Source organism: Bos indicus x Bos taurus, chromosome 3 (assembly GCF_003369695.1).
Source record: "Bos indicus x Bos taurus breed Angus x Brahman F1 hybrid chromosome 3, Bos_hybrid_MaternalHap_v2.0, whole genome shotgun sequence".
NCBI lineage: Eukaryota > Metazoa > Chordata > Mammalia > Artiodactyla > Bovidae > Bos > Bos indicus x Bos taurus.
The window spans coordinates 15,415,979-15,435,464 of record NC_040078.1 but is presented as its reverse complement, the minus strand read 5'-3'; the positions used below and the strand labels follow the sequence as shown (position 1 = coordinate 15,435,464).

At 58.1% G+C, this 19,486-nt stretch overlaps 3 protein-coding genes across 4 annotated transcripts in view; 1 reads left to right on the top strand and 2 right to left on the bottom strand.

Annotated features, from left to right (window-relative positions):
* Nucleotides 1-757: 757 nt before the first annotated feature.
* Nucleotides 758-5,055, bottom strand: MUC1 (mucin 1, cell surface associated). 2 transcript variants are annotated; one of them, XM_027531236.1, is made up of 8 exons: nt 4,911-5,055; nt 4,260-4,433; nt 2,980-3,899; nt 2,814-2,869; nt 2,567-2,697; nt 2,297-2,418; nt 2,065-2,214; nt 758-1,131 (listed from the first exon to the last, which is right to left on the bottom strand). In XM_027531236.1, the coding sequence occupies exons 1-8, from the start codon at nt 4,969-4,971 to the stop codon at nt 1,063-1,065; spliced, it is 1,683 nt and encodes a 560-aa protein (XP_027387037.1). In that variant the 5' UTR covers nt 4,972-5,055; the 3' UTR covers nt 758-1,062. The 2 variants fall into 2 exon arrangements, with proteins under 2 accessions (XP_027387037.1, XP_027387026.1); XM_027531225.1 differs by having other exon boundaries at nt 2,980-4,433; nt 4,911-5,026.
* A 2,326-nt stretch (nt 5,056-7,381) lies between these two features.
* On the bottom strand, nt 7,382-18,793 carry THBS3 (thrombospondin 3). The gene is made up of 23 exons (XM_027531214.1): nt 17,405-18,793; nt 16,201-16,407; nt 15,303-15,559; nt 15,094-15,196; nt 14,244-14,270; nt 13,959-14,041; nt 13,822-13,873; nt 13,540-13,688; nt 13,039-13,179; nt 12,721-12,798; nt 12,194-12,346; nt 11,888-11,998; nt 11,688-11,795; nt 11,252-11,411; nt 10,803-10,921; nt 10,614-10,666; nt 10,136-10,329; nt 9,794-9,972; nt 9,636-9,684; nt 9,260-9,456; nt 8,843-9,015; nt 7,773-7,912; nt 7,382-7,684 (listed from the first exon to the last, which is right to left on the bottom strand). The coding sequence occupies exons 1-23, from the start codon at nt 17,481-17,483 to the stop codon at nt 7,626-7,628; spliced, it is 2,871 nt and encodes a 956-aa protein (XP_027387015.1). The 5' UTR covers nt 17,484-18,793; the 3' UTR covers nt 7,382-7,625.
* The window catches only part of MTX1 (metaxin 1), a 4,998-nt gene continuing 3,927 nt past the window's right edge, over nt 18,416-19,486 (top strand). Inside the window, exon 1 of the mRNA XM_027531276.1 lies at nt 18,416-18,955. Coding sequence (XP_027387077.1) covers nt 18,431-18,955 — 525 coding nt within the window. The 5' untranslated portion in view covers nt 18,416-18,430. The remainder of the gene's footprint in view (nt 18,956-19,486) is intronic.

Here is a 19,486-nt window from a genome sequence, read left to right as displayed (position 1 = left end):
TGTGCGTGCTCAGTCATGTTTGACTCTCTGTGACCCCAAGGACTGTAGCCCGCCAGGCTCCTCCGTCCATGGAATTTCCCAGGTGAGAATCCTGGAGTGGGTTGCCATTTCCTTCTCCAGGGGATCTTCCCAACCCAGGGATCGAACCTGAGTCTTGTATCTCCTACATTGGCAGGCCGGTTCTACACCACTGAGCCATCTGGGAAGTCTTTGACCTCAGAACCAGAACTATTTCCCCATCCCTGGGGCACCACATAGTAGACCCCAGAGCCAGGAGGCAGGTGGGGCAGTCTGGCGCCAGGCCCTGGATCTGACACGGACCTTATCGTGGCTGTGTTGACTCTGCTGCCTTAGGACTTACTTCACACCCGGACAGCTAAGAATAGAGCCGCCTGAGGGCACCATGCCAAGGGGAGAGGAGGGTGCGGGAGTTAAATCCAGGCCAGGGGATAGGGGCGAGCCCGGCTGTCGGGCGGGCAGAGCTGGGTCACGCTGGCTGCTGGAGCCTCAGGCTTTTGTTTCCTCCTTCCTCGTGCGCTGCTGGCCATGCAGGACAGGCGACAGGAGTCCGTCCACCTGCATGCCAATGCCATCTCCTCTCCCGCCTCCTGCTTCTCAAATGAACCCCGCTCCTCTGGCCTTCTTCCCTTCCCCTCCTCTCCCAAAGGTCTCTTCCAGACCACCCCCCTCCACACACACACACATTTTGATTGCCCCCCACCCATCCACAGGTCATAGACAACAGATCAGAAGCTGGTAGTGGGCGTGGAGAAGGTCTGCATTTTATTCAGCCATGTTCATGTTCCCACTCCCATTTCCAAGCATTCCAGCCAGTATTCCAGCATTCCGCTGCCTCCGGCCTGTCCCCAGAGGCTCAGGTGGGCTTCACCAAGGCTAAGATGGTTTAGGGGACTTCTTGGGTCCTGTGAGGGAGGCTGTGAGCAGCCCACCTGAATGCCCAGCTCACTAGCCCAGAACAGAGTTGGGGGCGGGGGTCCCCAGAAGTGAAGAATTCCAGGGAGGCAGCCAGTACTGGCTGGACTCTCAGAAGACAACATGTCCTTACAAGTTGGCGGAAGTGGCTGCCAGGTTTGTATAAGAGAGGTTGCTGCCACCATTGCCTGCAGAAACCTAGATAGGGGCAGAAAAGACCCAGGATGAGCGGCAGAGGCTTTCCTGGGACAACCTTCCTCCCCAGGGTCCCTGGATGGCACCCCAGGATAGGGTGAATGGTCCAGGAGCCTGACTAGCTTTCAAAGGGTTAATCCGGAGAGAGCACCTGCTGGCCCCCACCACCAGCCAGATGACTGTAAACAGGGCCACTCCCCCTCCTCCTCCTGCTCTGGTTCGCTCCCTCCCCTTGGCTCTCAGCACCCCCTGCTTTCCCCTCCTGCCCCTTTCTCCCTCCATTCTCTGCTCCTCCAGCCCAAGGAGGTGTACACGTTTCTGCAAAACTGGAAGAAGGAAGTCCCCAGGCAGAGGAAAAGTCAGGAAAAGGAAACTCTCCCTTCCCCCACTTGGAGTGGCCTTTCAGCCCCAGATGGCAAAGTAATTATTTACTAGGTCACGGAGTAAAAGGCAGAAAGAAGGAAGAAGGGGTCTGTGCCTCCCCAGCTTGCACCCAGGCTCACCTGGCTTGGTGAGACTTCTTTCCCAATTCAGAGACCCCCTTCTCCCCACCAGCCTTTCCCAATCTACCCTCCATTCTTAGGAGACAAGCTGGGGCAAGGTGCTCCTTCCATGAAGGGTTCCCCTGGTGCCCTTCATGGGCACCTTCGTGGGCACCTTCATGGCAGTGCCCCATTCATGTCGCCTCTGGGCATCCCAGTTTAGTTGAGCAGTGAATGCTCTTCTGGGGGTGCTGGTTGCGGGGGGCACACCCTCCTGAGGTCCCCCTTCTTCCCTAAGCCTTTCCCACAGAACCCCTCTGACCTCCACCCCAGCCTTGTCAGTCACTGCTTATTTCATGTCACCTCTTCTCAGTTCTTTAGGTTTTCCCAGTAACCTTTCAGAACCACTGCCCAGACAAAGCCTCGCCCACGCCGCCGCCCCCGCCTCCCTCACCTCCTCATAGGGGCTCCGTTTGGTACTGCCAGGGGGCACGTAGCGCCCATGGGTGTGGTAGGTGGAGTACTCGCTCATAGGATGGTAGGCATCTAGGGTTGGAAAGACGTCCAGCTGCTCACATTTCTTTCGTCCGCACTGACACACAACCTGGGGAGACAGGAGGTTATGGGGAGCACACGGCTCCTTCCAGCAGGGGGACTCTGGTCAGGGTTGGGGACTGAGCACTTACCAGGGCAATGAGATAGATGATGGCCAGCGCAACCAGAACACAGACCAGGACCAGCAGGGCAATGCCCCAACCAGGCACCCCAGACCCAGCCTGGGCAGAGGAAGGAAATGGGGCACTGTACACTGAAAGGAAAGCAGTGGTCAGAGCAGTCTCCCAAAGGAGGTGGCTCTCCCCCCACCAGCTCCAAGAGAAAAAGCATGCACCCAGATGCTGGAGAGAGAGGGTCCCGGGCAGGGTGGTGCTGGCTGGCAGCTGGGGAAGTGGACTCACCACTAACTCCGCTGATGGTCAGGTTATAACTGGCTGCGTGTGCTTCAAGCTGACTGAACTGTGCCTTCACCCACTCGGCCGTGGTACCCTCTCGGAAGGCCAGAGTTAATTCTACCACCACAGATCCTGGCCTGGTTACAAAGAAATGGGGAACTCAGACATGGGTCCCAGTTTCTGGGTCAGTACACCCTCCTCACAGTCATGACAACATCCACCAGTCCCACAGAGTCCACACCCAGAACTGTACCTGAACTTGATCTCTGAGAGGCCCAGAAAATCCCTCTGTTTATAAATCTGCAAAATCTGGGGTGAGAGGGAAAAGACTGATTTGATGCAAGTGCCTCATAGAGTTCTGAAGGCTGCTTCGGGGGTTGGGGGTGGGGGTGCATGTTAGAGGAAAGGCAGCTACTCACCAAACCCCAAATGCTTCTCTGCAGCTCCTGATAGTAGCTGGTTTGGGGATTTTCCAGGGAAGAGTTAAACTGGAGGTTTGTAATGCGAAAAGACAGGAAGTACAGGGAGACCCTAACAGACAACTGCTGAGAAGTCTTAGGATTGGAGGAGGTGGAAAGTGCTATGCTAGGGCTGCTGGCGGCTGTCCTGGTAATATGGCTGGCAGCAGTGGGAGCAGTTTCGGAGCTGGGGACTGAGGATGGAGTGCCCTTGCTGACTGGGGTCATGGTAGCCCTGGATGAGGTGCCCTTGTGTGCTGAAGTGACCATGGAGCTTGACATAGAGCGGGTGGTCATGGATGAGGTGTCACTGCTGGTTGGGGATGAGGCGCCGTGCTGACCTGGAGAGGCAGTCGGGCTTGGGGCAGGGCTGCTGGTCAGGGATGGGGCACTATCATGGCCTGGAGAGGCAGTTGGGCTTGGGGCAGGGCTGCCGGTCGGAGACGAGGTGCCATTGTGGCCTGGAGAGGCAGCCGGGCTTGGGGCAGGGCTGCTGGTTGGAGTCGAGGCTCCGTCATGGCCTGGAGAGGCAGCTGGGCTTGGGGCAGGGCTGCCAGTCGGAGACGAGGTGCCGTTGTGGCCTGGAGAGGCAGCCGGGCTTGGGGCAGGGCTGCTGGTTGGAGTCGAGGCTCCGTCGTGTCCTGGAGAGGCAGCTGGGCTTGGGGCAGGGCTGCCGGTCGGAGACGAGGTGCCATTGTGGCCTGGAGAGGCAGCCGGGCTTGGGGCAGGGCTGCTGGTTGGAGTCGAGGCTCCGTCGTGGCCTGGAGAGGCAGCTGGGCTTGGGGCAGGGCTGCTGGTTGGAGTCGAGGCTCCGTCGTGTCCTGGAGAGGCAGCCGGGCTTGGGGCAGGGCTGCTGGTTGGAGTCGAGGCTCCGTCGTGGCCTGGAGAGGCAGCTGGGCTTGGGGCAGGGCTGCCAGTCAGAGACGAGGTGCCGTTGTGGCCTGGAGAGGCAGCCGGGCTTGGGGCAGGGCTGCTGGTTGGAGTCGAGGCTCCGTCGTGGCCTGGAGAGGCAGCTGGGCTTGGGGCAGGGCTGCTGGTTGGAGTCGAGGCTCCGTCGTGTCCTGGAGAGGCAGCCGGGCTTGGGGCAGGGCTGCTGGTTGGAGTCGAGGCTCCATCGTGGCCTGGAGAGGCAGCTGGGCTTGGGGCAGGGCTGCCGGTCGGAGACGAGGTGCCGTTGTGGCCTGGAGAGGCAGCTGGGCTTGGGGCAGGGCTGCTGGTTGGAGTCGAGGCTCCGTCGTGGCCTGGAGAGGCAGCCGGGCTTGGGGCAGGGCTGCTGGCTGTGAGTAAGGTGGTAGTTGTGCTCCAAGAAGTTTCTTTAGTGGGACTGGACGTTGGGCTGCTTTGTGTAGTGGAAACTGGCGTAGTTCTGCGGGGGTTTATGGAGTCAGAGGTTGTCAGGGTAGGGACATTGGCAACTGTAAGAAATAGAGGTTACAGAGTATGTTTGGGGGGAAAATCAGCATAAGGAGAAAATACATTCTCTGGCATCTGGGGAAGTAATGCCAGGAGGATTTGGGGAGTGGGCCCCTGAGTCAGCTCTCTTTCTCCTTCCTGGCTGGCAACCTCTGTCTCTCTTCCCATATCTGTCTGCTCCTGGACTGTGGGCTTTTCCACTCCTAAGATTTTCCTCTCCTGATTCCACCCCCAACCCCTCCAGACTTCTCTTCAGGACATACGTCTGCTCCTGGCACCCAGAGTCCTCCAGGTGTGTGTGGAGGGTCTCTTCTCAGGTTTTCCTTAGCCTCACTCCTTTATTCCTTCTTCTGGCAGAAACTAGGCCACCCGTCTGCAACTTCTGCCTCTTGGATGCCATCTCCCAGGAAGCAAAACCCACAGAAAGTTGGGAAGACCACAGGAGCAGGGCAGCCCCCTCCCCACCTTGTGCCCCTCACCTGTAAGCACTGGGAACAGCAGCAGCAGGGAGAGGAAAGGGGCCTGGATGTCCGGTGTCATGGTGGTGGCAAAGTGGTGGGGAGGGGACAGAACAAACTCAGGCCGGAGCTGCCCACGAGGTGGAGCGGACACAGGCGCCTGCTGCTTTATACCGGTCCCCCGCCCGCCCTAGGCTCAGCCAGAGCAGGTGACAGGTGACAAAGCTCCACCCCCTCCCCCTTTCCCTACCTCCAACCTCTTCCTCCTCCTCCCCAACCATTTCTGGCCCCTCAAATAAGGTATGTGGGCTTCAATCACTCAACTGTCTGACAACCTGTTTGTTTTCTAGCTGGCCTCCCCTCTTTCACCAACCACTCCCTGGCTCCAGAAGGTGGTGGAGGGAGTCTGGAGCCTGACCTGGGTCCCCATGGTCCTATTTTAGCCCCAGGACAACAGCCCTGGTGAGAAGAATAACAGAGAAATTGGACTAGGTCAAAGTTCTAGCCCAGGGGCGGCATTGTGGGTCCTCCACACCATTGTCCCATTCTCACTGGGTCGCTTGGAGTCCCACTCTGGGGGCTGAGAAAGGAGGGGAAGGCTCGACAATGAGTAAACTCGGTGTTAGTTTTGGACCCCTTCCCCCAACTACTTCCCGGATAGCCCCACCCTTCTAACTTCTCCCTATCCAGTCCTATACACGGTTCTACCCCGAAACCCACAGTCCCCGCCCCTCCCGGACTTTCCAGCAGCCCAAGTTCCTTCCTTGACTTTCTCTCGAGAAGGGGGCGGGGGAAGAAATTTCCACTTAGCGAAGTACGAAATTCCACCCAACCCTAGGGTCTTTCCTTTCCCCGAATCCACCAGGTAGCGGCGGCTCGCTGGCCGGGCTCTCCCGCCCTCTAGTGGTCACCAAGAGCTTCACCCGGCCTGCCCGAGAGGGCTGAGGGGCTACCCGGGTCAGGGGAGAGGAGGTTGGGTGGCACTGCCTAACTGGGGGCAGAGAGAGACTGGAGAGAGCAAGCCCTGGCCAGGAGAGGCAGTGGCTTGGACAGAGAAGGGGAGGAACACACTGTATCATCGATGGAGGGATTGGGGGTTTTAGGAGGGGGCTCGGACCTGTCGCGGCGCTGTCTGGAGGAAATGGCGCTAAGTGGGAGGGGTCCTGAGTTATGTGGAAGGGGCACCCAGGTATTTGGGCGAGGACATCGGAATGTGGGAGGTGGAATGGGGCAGATTAGTTACGCATTTAGGAAGCAGAGAATAGGTGGGGCGACAGATAGTATTTAGGAGCACGGAACTATCCTTTGGAGAGCAGAGTGGCGTTTGGGGCAGGTACGCACAAGGTGGTGGGGTGGTGCAAAACAGTATATGAGGGTGCGTGATTTGGGAAGACCAAGTTATATTTTGAAGGGCAGAAACATGTGGGACCGAGGAGTGTTTGGGGCCACAGCGGCGCACGTGGAGTTTATCGGGCCCCATTCGGAGGTCCTGTATTGCAGTCTAGACCGACAGAAACAATTACATCCGCATTAGGAAACAATTGTTAGTCCCAAAGAATACAGATTGCGAAATGAACTTTAAGAACACTTCGGTGCGGCGGGATTGGAGTGAAACCAGAGGAGCAGGACCGGAGGTCGCAGGCCCGCCCGGCTCCGCCGATTTGGCGCGGCTTTGTGCAGCGGCGGGACCGGGGGCGGGCTCGGGGCTGGGGGCGTTACGTCATCGCGCCGGGGAGCTGGCAGAAGAGGCGGGGAAGCACCCCCCGCCCCGCCCCCGCAGGCTAGAGAAAGCGCGAGTATCTAGGTGGGCGGCCCCAAAACTTCAACCCCGGGCGTTGCCAGGCAATGGCCATTCAGTTCGGTTGCTGGGACACGCGTCACCATGGCGACGGCTCCGCGCCTAGCAGTCTGAGTATTTAAAGAGCAAGCGCGCGCAACGCCCGGGCGTCGGAAAGCGGCCTTCCGGGATATCGCGGTCTCCCCTTCTCCCTCCCCTTACCACCCCCTTCACCCTCTTCTGGGCGCCAAGTCTCTCTGGCCTCCAAGGTGAACCCAACTCCTCAGCGCGTCCTGGGTTCTCGGGCTGGTCCGGCTTCCAGCGGTGGAGAGCGGGATTCCGGGCCCCGGGCGGGCGGGAGGGACGGGACGCGGTGCAGTGTTGTTCTTTCCCCTGCCAATATTGCACTCGTCCCGGCCTCCGGCCCCCTCGGCCCCCCGGCCTCCCCCTCACCCCGAACGGGGCAGCCCCAGCCCTCCTGGCTGTCGATCCCGGCTGCTCTTAGACTGGAGTGTCGCCGCTGCCACCGTGAGTAAGTGGGGCTGGGAGGACTTTAGCCATCCTCCGACCAGCACCCCATCCTTCACCTAACCCCCGTCCTCCATCTAGTCCCCGTCCACACCTTCCTCACCAAACTCCCTCTAGATCTCTAACTTACATTCTACTAGTCCTCTCCCTGCCCCGGAAAATCCCTAAAATAAGTAACTGCACTGGCTTAGAAAAGAACTGAAACTTTATGGCAATGTGCTGTTATCTTTCCTGGGGTTAGTGCCTGAGAAATACCCCCTTGAAAACTTCCCATCTCCTGAACAGTGGGGTCACCACCCCTCTGGGGCTGAACTCGTGGTGGGTGCCAGAGGAGGGTCGGTGTTTAGCTGAGGGGCTGTAAATTAGACTCCAGGATAGACCCCAAGGCCCGAGGGTCTAAAATCAGGATCCTGAATACAGTGGCCACCTCTTCACACTCTTCCCTGAAGCAGCTGCCTCCGGAATGGCTCAAAGTCCTCGGGCACTGTGTCTGAGAAAGGAGATATGATTAAAGTCAGAAGATGTGACTCTCCCATGAGGGCACAAGAGGTCAGGCTGTTCTCCGTCTAGAGCCTCACCATTGCATCGATACTGGAGATTGGACCAAATGATGTTTTCTTGGGAGAAGCAGAATACACCAAGACGCCCCCCTCGCATGGATGTGTCAATGATCACCCCAGAATCGGCCACTAGCTGGGGACCCTCATAAAGCTTCACCCTGTCCAGGATAGGAGTGTCCATTGGTGCTAGGTGCCAGTGGGCACTGTGCCACCATGACCCAGCCCTGTTCATCCCCAACCCCCCTAGGGCTCACCGGGCCTGAGAGAGGAGGGAGGTGGGGAAAAGGGAGGAAGGAAAGGGGGGAAGGAGGGGTGCTTTTCTCAGGCCTGGGGCCCCTGGCTCTTTGTCCAGCCCCCTTTGCATCTCAAAGCACCAGCCGCATTCCTAGCGAGGATTGGGTTGCCATGACGATGAGTACAATGGGCTGGGGGGTGAAGTCACCCGCTTCCCAGGCTCTAGTCCACCCCCACCATCCTCTGCCCTGGCGCCCCGCAGCCCCAGGCACCTTAAAGGGGAACCAACCCAAGTTCCTGCACTCTGGGCTCTGGGCCATTTCCCCTCCCTTCCCTGTCATCCCCACCAACTAGGAAATGCAAAGTTGTGGACCCAGAGCTGAACTGAGAGGCCTCAGCCTGGCTACTAAGAGATGCAGTGCGGAGTCTGGGCTTCTGTTGGCTCTTCTGTAAATGATGATCCCTTCCAGTCAGACTCTGATGAGGCAGGTTCTGGGCTGGACCAGTGATGAGGTGGATTGATGTGCCTCTCCACAGACTGGCCTGGGCTTTGGAGGCTCCCAGATACACCCTCATTTTACAGAGAGGGAAATGGAGCACGGCAAAAGAAGGACTTGCCTAACATTGTTTATAGGTCCTCAGCAGCACCAGAGCCCAGGCTGCCTGATGTTAACAAGCAAGAAGGGCCAGGGCAGCTAGTCTGTGGTAAGAGGGGAGGTAGAGAGAAGTGGTTCCAGTCCAGGCCCATGGCACCACAGCAGTGAGTAGAGGAGAAGTCACTGGTGAATCCCAGCTGGAGAGGAAGGAAAGGCTGGGCCTGGGGTCTCTTGGGAGGGCTCAGCCCCTCCCCTCACCGAATATAGCCCACTTGAGGCCGGTGCAGCAGCTGCCAGCGGTAGGAGGTCTTGTCACGCCAGCCCACATTTCGTGGATCAGTCCACAGCAGTCGTACCTGATCAGGAGTATTGCCTGTATGCCACAAGGCGTTCCTGAGGTGCTCACCTGGGCCAGACACTGATGTCACTGCCTACGGGGCATCAGCAAAGACAGTGGGTCAACCGTAGTACCAGAGGAAGGGAAGACAACAGGTTGGTAGGTGCAGGTGGAACAGGGAGTCAGGAGAATATTCTGGAGCCCCAGGGAGCCCACCTCCAGGCCAGATGTCTGGATAAGAGGCTTCCCCCTGCTCAGGCGGTGGGGGAGGCCCCAGGGTTGGTGGGGGAGGCCTTGGGAAGGGGCCCTGGACGAGGGAGTCTGGGCAGCTGTGGGACCTTGAGCTGTAGCCCCGGCTGGGCAACAGCCCGGAAAGGCGTGGCCTGCCAGTAGGTCTGCTCTGTCTGCTTCCACATGACCACGTAGAAGCGGCCGCTGTCCTGATAACTGAAGAGAAAGCCTGCGTAGTCATCGTCCGTCACAGTGTTCACATGGAAGGTGCCTTCAAAGTCCACACCGTTGAAGGCTGTATATCCTGGAGGTGGGTGGGAGGGGAGGTGGGATCAGGAGCAGGGGTAGCAAAGCTGCTAACTCCCATTGTGGGGTGGGGGTGGGATGGAATGCCCCGTGGGAAGGCAGTGGCCCATCCTCTGCCTGGAGGACCCCTCCATTGGGAAATTATTGAAATTGCTGAATTGGGTGCTCCTTACATACCAACTGCCAGGCCGGGGTCACTGTTCATGGTCTGAACAATTTCCATGCCCTGGTGGTGTGCAGTAAAGACAAAAGCCCTGGTTCCAGTGTGCTGCCCTCCCTAGGCTCTGCCTACTAGTCAGGTCTGACAGCACCCACCCAGCTCACTGCCCCAGTACCTGGTTGAGCACGACCCAGTTGGGGTCAATCTGAGCATCACCTTCAGGATCCAGGACCACGGTCTGATAGGCACGAAAATCTGTGAGGGTTACCTCTGCACTTTCAGGACACACATCCAGGGGGTCGACCACTGCATCATTGTCAAAGTCATCCTCACACACATCACCAACGCCATCGCCTGGGCAGGATGAAGCCAGGTGCTCAGGGAGGCCCTGGCCACTGCCAGAGCCAGCACTACCACCTCAGGCCTCAAGGTGTCAACCTCTCTCCCCAGCAAGGTTTGCCACCTCTCTCTGAACAAACCCCACAGCAGTCCAGTCCTCTGGCGACCCCAGCCTTACCATCTGAGTCCTTCTGATTGGGATTGGGTACGAGGCGACAGTTATCAGGACCAGGAGGCACGTAATCTGGAACCCCGTCATTGTCATCGTCCCCATCACACTCATCTCCAAGTCCGTCGTTATCTGAGTCCAGCTGGGAGCTGTTGGGCAGCTGTGGACAGTTGTCCTTGGTGTCCTGATGTCCATCCCCATCACTGTCCAGAAGAACAGGCACCAAATAAAGGCTTTTAAAGGTACCGCGTCCTTCCCCACTCTTCTGCTTAGGAATCTCTCTGGGGTATACCCTCCATTCGGCCAGAACCCTTGCAGTCAGCCCGATGAGGTGGAGGTTCAGCAGTAGGAATGGGAGGTAGACTATGGGCATCGCCTCCTGCTCAACAGTAGTGGAGAGTTAAAGTTGGACCCTAGAGGGGATTGAGAACATGCTAGAGGAAGGCAAGGTTTCCCCTAAATTTCCATCTCTTGGCCCAAACCCTACCTGTCTTCATTGGTGTCACAGGCATCTCCCACTAGGTCACTGTCTGCATCTGTCTGAGAGAGAGGGACCTTCTCTCACCATCTCCCTTTCAGAATTCGAAAAAGGGTGACCTGACCACTTCCCGTCCAAAGGGCTGGGCTTCATCCACCAGTCACCCACCCCTTCCCTGCCCTCTCCATTCCCCTATACCTGGGTGGGATTGCTCATTTCAGGGCAGCTGTCGCAAGCATCTCCCACCCCGTCCTCATCCCTGTCTGTCTGCAGCGGGTTGGGGACTTTAGGGCAGTTGTCCAGTCCATTGGGGATGCCTGGAAGTATAATGGGGGGTCACACGGGGTTACCACTAGAACATAGTCACACTCTTGGCTTCTCGGTTGGTGAAAGTCCTGAGCTTTGTCTCCCACCCAGAGGACAGTCAGGAAATCTGCCTGGAGCTCGTCTCATCCTTTTGCCCACTCCTGGCCTAACCCCACAGCCTCCTTCACGTGCCCACTGACATCGGCCACAGGTAACCTCTCACCCAGTCTGACTTCCCCCAAGCATCACCCTTCCAGAATCCTCAGCCTGCCCGCTTCATTGCTGCCCTATCCGGACTCTTCACGGGGTTCCCAGCCACGCCCCCAGCCCCAGGCCTGCACCGTCGCCATCTACGTCGTTGTCACAGGCATCCCCTTCCCCGTTGCCGTCTGTGTCTTTCTGGTCATTGTTGGGGACGTTGGGGCAGTTGTCACAGGCATCACCAAACGAATCTGTATCTGAGTTTTGCTGGTCCTTGTTGGGGAACAGCCGGCAGTTGTCCTGGGGTGGGAGGCAGAGAATCAGGCCACCTTGCCCCGTCCTTGTCCCTGCACCCTGTCTACGGTCCCACTCCTGTGATGGTCCACCGCTGTGGCGCAGTCCCACCCACCCAACTTCCCATGTAGTCCACGTCATTCTGGGTACCAGGCTTATGCCTCCCTAATGTGGAGCTCTGGGACCCTTCCTTGGGAGCTGCCAGTGGCCAAGGGGGACGGGGTTGTGGGATAAGGCAACAGTTGCCGAGGAGCTGGAAGGGGCAGGACGTCTAGGCACCACCTCAACGTTCTTGATGCCATCCCCGTCGGCATCATCGTCGCACTGGTCCCCCACGCCGTCGTTATCAGCATCTTCCTGCCCAGAGTTGGGTGTCAGAAGGCAGTTGTCCTAAAGGTCAGGGAGAGGAAATGGATGGAAGAGTCCCGTTCTGTGCCGGCCCGGGGCGCCCTGCCCTGCGCGCGCTCGCCTGCCCCTTGTACCTGCTTGCAGTGTTTGTTGTTGTCCATGCAGGGCAGTGCCTGGTCCGGGTAGCCATCGATGTCCGTGTCGGGCCCACACACGTTCCCATTCCCGGCCCAGCCCACGTTACACTGGGGCGACACAAAGGGTGGGAGGTAGTGGTCTGGGTTGGCTCCCCACACCCCACCTTCTTCAGGCCCACCAGTTTCTGGGTCCAGGCCCACCTCCCGTTCCCACGCAAGCCCCCATACCAGTCCCTAGACGTGGCCCTTAGCCCAACCCCTTTCCCCAGATCCCGTTTCTTCTGAACCCTAGGCCTGGCTCACCGCACAGGACACTGCACCGTTGCGTTCAAAGAGACAGTGAGCGTGGGCGTGGCAAGGGCTGTGGGCCGGGCTGTGGCAGGTCCGGGCCGGGAAGCAGCCCTGGCTCTGGTTACCCACAAAGCCCAAGCGACATGGACCACACTTGAACGAGCCCTAGGAGGAGGGAGCGAGGCAGTGTCTCAGGAAGGAGGGTCAGCCCACCACGACCAACAGTATCCCCGTCCCTCGAGGCACACAGGAGGAACCCTCACAGATGACAGGCCCGGTCTATCACTTATCCCCTTTAGTTCTCCTGTCAACCTTTCAAGGAGAATAAGAGCCCCATTTTCCAAGGGAGGATGTGGAAACTCAGTAAAGGTAAATAACTTGCTAAAGGCTAGTAAGAGGCAGAATCAGAATTCCAAACCAGTCCATGTGGAACACCTACCATGCATAACATCCTGGATAGAAAAGGAGGAGGGGAGCAGGAAATCTGAGGAGGGGGTTGCACTCTCCCCCTACCCATGCATGCAGAGTGTTCAGCTCACCACAGTATTGGTGCAGATGGAGTTTGGGTCACAGCCACCATTGTTACCATCATTGCATTCATCAACATCGTTGCAGACCTGAAGGAGCAGACTTGGGGTAGAACCAGACTTACTCTGGGTCTCCTCAGGTATAGAAGAGAGCACTTGTATGGCCTTATCTGTGAACACAGACATGAAGCCCAGACCCAAAACCAAGGCAAAGCTAGCAGGTAAGCCAGGAGCCTCATCCCGTTTATCCCAAGGGCTCGACATCCAACCCTGAAGTGCTCATCCCTGCAAGGCCCAGATCTCTTGTCTACATACTCTGCCCACCCTGACCTGTTTGCTGGCCCGGGCGTAGTCAATGCCCACACCAGACACCCGTGTGCCTTTGTAGCCTCGGGGACAGGCCTCACAGTGGAAGCCAGGCATGGTGTTGATGCAGCTGGAGCCCGGGAAGCAAGGGTCCGCGTGAGCACACTGGGGGTCAGATGAGAAGGAAGGGGTCAGGTCCCCGCCTGTGATCCCAGGACCACTGCTCCGGTCTCCCTGTTTGCAGGCCTCCCCTCCCCCAACTTCATGGCACTCTGATCCCACCCTGGCCTCCTGTGGGCTTCCTCTGGCCGGCCCTCTCACAATGCCCCTGCCAAGCTCCTGGCTTCTTCCCTGCATGACCTTGTTGTCTTTGTCCCAGACCTGTCTCCTTCCCTTCTCACCTGTCTTTTGGTCTCCAACCCCAGGTTCCTCTGCTTCTGACCAACATTCACCCCACCTTCTTGGGCCGCTGATAAACTCCCTCACCCCAGCTTTCTATGCTCTTCCAGAAAGGGCCCTCTTCACCTCATTGATGTCTGTGCAGTGGGTGCCATTGCCCTGCAGGCCAGGAGGGCAGGGCCCACAGCGGTAGCCGGGGTACTCGTACACTTCCATGCAGTCCACGCCTCGGAAGCAGGGGTTGGGGCTGCAGTGGGAACGCTGTTCATGGAAGCCTGGGGGGTGGGTTTGGACACAGTCAAAGCCACCCAGAGGTCACCATTTTGTTCACCAGAAGTGGAGGCTAAAGCCCCGGGGGTGGGGAGCACACTGATGCCATGTGGAGCCCTCCCCTACTCTCCCACTCACCGCACACCTGACACTCCATGATGGTGTTTCGGATCAGGGACATTTCTTTCACCTGGTAGACAGAAGGATGAGGAGGAATCAGCTCTTGGCACCTGCCACCCTACCCAGAATCAGTGCTACCCGCCTGCCCAACAAACCTGGTCTCGGATGTCATCCCGCAGTTCCACCAGGATCTGGTTGAAGAGGGTGAGCTGGGTGACCAAGGCCTTGGTCTGCTCCCCTGTCAGGGTCCAGGGTGCAGAGAGGCTCAGAACTGGGGCACTAGCCCTGACCCCTCTCTGGGTAATAAGCCGGGTGCTGCCACCGTTGCCCACCCCCCACCTTTAAATCCCACTCCATTCCTGGCTGAAGAGGACTTCATTTCAGGCTGCTGTATCTCCTCCGCACCCGCATGCCCCTTCATTTTGGCATGGCCTACTCACCTAGGATGGAGTGGAGTGCGTTGGTCACTAGAGAGGACAAGAAAACACAGAGGGTGGAGGTGTGAGGAGGGGCCTGGCTGGTTGAGGAGAAGGAAGGAGAAAGGGGCTGGTGCCTTGAAATAAAGATGAGGTATGAATGGCAGGAGGGCAGTGGTGATGGGCCAGCCCCACCAGCTCCTTTCACTGGATGAGGGTCCCTCTAAGGGAGCTGCCACACAGTCAAGACCCAGATCCTCCTGCTCCCAGGCATGGCTGTGGCAGAAAGGGTCCAAGCGAGAGGTGACCTGACGCAGGGCCAGGGCCCCAATACATTCCATTTCCTCCCTCGAGCTTCTGCCACAAGAGCTCTTTGAAAGATCTGGGAGAAGTGGACATTTTATTTACTTAAGAACCTCTGAGTACCCTTGTCAGAGAGACCAGGCAGATGAGAAATGCTTAGGGAAACTGCTGGTAGGTGACAGATGTCAGTGGGAACTAAAAAAGTCCTTTAGCTTAGTCAACCGAGAAAGACCAAGCCACTACCTTCCTTTCCCCCACTCAAAGGTCTTCAGAGTTATACTTTTCTTTTTTTTTTTTTTGGATCCTTCTATTTTCCTGGCCACCCTGATAGGCAGGAGGACCTTAACGGAGATTTTGTTGAGCCGTGCCTCCTGGGAATGTGTTATTTGGAGATCATAGAGTCAGAGGTGAAGGAGATTTGGGGTAACGGAGTCAAGAAGCCCCAGGGATAGATGAGGAATAGGTGAGCCGAAAGAACTGGTGTTAAGGGGAAGAGAGGTCAAGAGGATGGAAAGTATCAAAGATGGCAGGACTGGGACCCGGGATGCCCGCTCACAGAAGCATGTGTTACCTGCACTGTGGATGGACTCGTCTCCCTGGAATGGACACTCACTCAGGGCTCCAACCCGGGCCATGGACCCGCCCAGAATCATCTTCATGGATTCCACAAAGCCCTGTGGGGGGAGAGAAACATTGTCATGGGGGAGGACCTACCAACTTCCTCCTCCCACCGGTGCAAACTGTTCACCGACACTCAGAGGGTCTTCCTTTTCTGCTCACCTGCATCCTCAAATAAGCCTTCTGTCCAGTCCTAATCTCCAGCCCATTGACCTCTGCTGGAGGAATGGGGGCCAGTGCCGGAAGTCCAGCATGCTGGTCGCCCAGTTTGCAGTCCACATAGAGCTGCAGGGCAGGGCTGGGTTTGGATGGACCTCGGAGTCGCAGGAGAGCCGTGTGTGTGCGCCCGTCAGCCAGGCCTGCTTGCTGGAGGTTCACTGCATGCACCTTGCCATCCTCCCGCTGGTACCGCACCAGCACTGCCCAGAAGGGGAGGTCAGTATGCCACTGTCCCCCATCCCCTGTCTCCTAGCTGAGCCTTGGATCAGTTCTTCTGAATACCACATCTCTAGGGCTGTCAGTGCTTACTCAGCTATGTATCTCTCAATACCTTGTACATAACAGGTACATGAAAAATGTTTTTCAAACTGATTCAAAGACTAGGATTTTCTTAGTCTTCAGTGTCATCAGATCACTCTGTCCTCCATCCTTCAGTGTTAACAGATCGACCTATCTATCCATTACCACTCTATCATGCCATCTGATTACATGAGGCCACTCTATCCCCTGCTAGGATGGCAACTGGTTCCGTACCCCCTGAACTGTTCCAGGGATCTAAGAGACCTCTATACCACTGCTGGGGCACAGAGACAAGCCTCCCCTCCCCCCAGACATCCCACATCCAACTCCCCACACCCACAGATGCCTCACCCTGTTTCTTGGGTGCCTGGCCTCCCGAGGCACCTCCTAAGCATCAGGTGCCCCTGGTGCCTGGATGTAGCCTGACGGGTCCTCAGCCCCCGGTGGAGCCCAAGGAGAATAAAGAGGGCTCTGAGAATGGGGATGAGGAAGAATGCTCAAAGGGGTCACCACTGCAGGAAAGGAGATGCCCACTAGTCACCTTTGTTGATCTTGCCGACGACAGAGGCCTCCAGCCATCGTGTGTTGTCGTGGCGAGAGTAGAGGCCAAAGAGGACACCACCCTGCTTGGGGGGCAGGCGGAAGGTGGACAAGAGATAGATGTCCCCAGTGGTGAGCAGGGCTGTCCGGATCTTCTCCACCACAGCTATCATCTGCCGGGACTCGCCCACTGTCAGCAGGTCGATCACTGGCCAGGCAGGGATGATCAAGGTCAGACCTCTGTTAAATGCTAAGGCCCGCCCTCTCCTCTGAGCCTTCAGGGGTGGGGCATCCGTTATCCCCACCCCATAGTGTTCACTACCCCTTGAAATCCAACCCTTGTTGCTATCAGAGGACAAGGCATTGGGCCTCCCTTACTGGCACTCTGGGAACCAGCAGGCCTGAGGCTCACTTGAAAATACAGAAACAGAACCCCACAAACTTGAGATGCTCCCACCAGGTGGCGCAAAGGAGTCACTGCTGATCTCCAGTAGAAGCACCTGGTGCCCACAGCACAGAAACGGGAAGGCAGTTTCTCTTTGCACCGCTGGGTTTGGCTCATCCCACACTCTTAGTGCCCCTCCTCCCATGCTGGGGGTTCGGCGCACTCGGTCTAGATGAGAACAGCTGCCCACTGAAGGCTGTGACCCTCCTACTGTCTGGCTTTCTCCCACAGGAACGTAGGACCCAGCTCCTCTGCCTCCTGTGTCCTGGCCAATCTGTGGTTTCCCTTCCAGCCAGTAAAGAATCTGTGCCTGTGTCATCTGCTCCAACTACCTCTCCCACACCCACAGGCCCATCCCACCACCAGACCTCCAGGAGAGCCCAGACCTCTTGCTCCCCACCCCCATCCTGTTCTTAGGCAGCCAGGAACCCAGGGATGGAAGAAGCCCACCTTTGAGCTGCTCTCCCAGACCCTGGGGTGCCTGGGGATGCTCAGACACCAACCCAGCCAGGCAACCCTAGCTAGCATCCAGCCCCTGAGTCCTCTGCCCTGGCCTCATGCTGACCCTGGCCAGCTCCCACTCATCCACCACCTTCCAGTGTCAACTCCTCCCCCACGGGGCCATAATTTCATCAACTCTTCCCTCCGATTCAATTTCAGAATTCTCTCCTCTCCTTTGGCCCATATGTTCCCTGCTAGTCGGCTGGGGACAAATGGGGAGGAGGCAGAGAAGGGGCTAAGAGGATTGGTACAGGCTTACCCTGCAGGTCCTGACTGGCAGATACGAAAGTGCAAAGGAGGAGAAGAGCCAGGGCCCCCCGAAGTTCCTGTGTCTCCATGCCGCTCAGCCGGCTCACTACCCCTGGCAGGCAGGCGGCTGGGAGGGGAAAAGGCTAGGCGGAGAGCAGGAGCGGGGGGCGGAGGGACTGGAAGGGGGAGTTGAAGGGGGGGTGCCCGGCAGGCGGTGAGGGGGGGCTGAAACAAAGAGCTGCCAATCACCCTGGAGACATCCCCAGCCCCGGGAACCAGGGACACTGGGGAAGAGTCCTGGAGGCCTCCTAACCTCCTGCCTCTTCCTAATGGTGCTCTCCCCCAGGTGCCTCCCTTTCTCCGCATCACCAGGCATCTCGCTGTTGGGGGCTGCTACCGAATGCTACTGTTTTCTGGAAGCCACAGTTGGAGAAGGCAGGAACCCTTGGCAGGGGTAGTGCCAGACAGTGGGCATTATTCCACAGCTGGCATGAGAGAATTCCAAGGGAGTGGCCGAAACTAGCTTGCTATAGTGCCCAGGGGATGTCCGTATGGAATGAAGTTTGCTGCTCGGATACAGCAAGTGCTCTTCATCAGGATGGGGGGTTGGGGGGGTGTCCCATGACTTGTGGTTGTGCCTTCCTTGCCCCCTCACTCCTAGGAAAACTTGGAATCTGGAAGCGTCCGGTGGGAACTGGAGGGAGAGCCTAAAACACTGGTCAGTGAGGCTGGAGTGAAGAAATCAGTAAAGAGGAAAGGGATACCAAGGACAGGAGTAGGCCAGAGGACCGGCCAGGGACCGGGGGCTAGACTGGGAACACTGGGGGGTACTGGCGGACAGGCCGTGACCCGGATGAGGCGGAGGGGCGCCTCGGTTCCCGTTACCAAGGCAACAGTCCGCGAGCCCCACCTCCCCTCCCCCCACACACACAGGCCCCAGCCCAGCCTCGCTCCGGCCGCCGCCACCGCCCCTGTTTTGTTTCCATGGCAACAAGAGGCGCGGGGCTGGTTCCAAACATAACGCGCTGTGGAAAACATGCGGCTCGGGGGACCCCCCCGCAGCCCCCGCTCGGGGCCGAGCCCTGAGGGGCCCCAGAGCAGCCCAGACGTCTTGCAGATTTGTGAGGGCCCCCAGAACCCGTCATGGAGCACAAAATCCCCTTCTCTTGCTCCCACCGCGTCCTCGGGTGTTCAGGGCTCCCCTCCATCGGGGCTCCCTGATTCTCCAAGGCGCGCAGGGCTGAGGATCCATCCCCCCTTCGGGAGGCACCTCTGGATCAGGCGGCGGCCGCCCTGCCCAGAAGCCCTCGGCTCCGCCCCACGCCGTTTTCAGGCCGCCTCTCGGGCCTGGACAAGCCGCGCCCTCCTGACAGCCTCCCCTGGGTCCCGAGCGCGATCTGCCGAAAGGGAGGGGGGCGGATCCACACAGAGGAGGGCTGAAGCGCAGGGGGAGGTGCTTCCGGGACAGAGGGCAGGCAAGATGGCGGCGCCCATGGAGCTGTTCTGCTGGTCAGGGGGCTGGGGGCTGCCGTCAGTGGACCTGGACAGCCTGGCCGTGCTGGTGAGGGGTGGCGCCGGCGCTCTCAGCTGCGCCCTGGAGGACTGGGGAGGGGGCCGGACTAGCCGGTCATCCGAATTTTGCCAGGGCGCCTCAGTACGGGCACAGTGGGGTAAACTGAGGCAATCCAAGAGCGTGCCTAGCCGGTATGAACTCTGTTCGGTGCCTTGGTAGCCTAGGTTTTGTTTAGCAATGGAAAGAGGCCTGGTCGGGGGTTCAGAAGATGAATTTTAGTTCTTAAACATCCATTTACTGGCTGTGTGACCTTGGGGCGGTCTCTTCCCTCTGGGCCCCGTTTCTTCATCCGGAGCTTTACAAAGGCTGGATGATCTCAAGGTTCTCCAGCTTGGCATTACTACCTGCTCCTCAGTCTCCCCTTCCTCCTCCTCACTCAACGGCATTTACTGAGGTTATTGTTTATTGAACCAAAAGGCCCACCCACAGCTAAGGCTCTGTAGAAAGAGCTTTGGAGTCAAACTAGTTAACTCATTCACTCACTCTTTCATTTTCACTCTACTCATTTCATTGTATTAG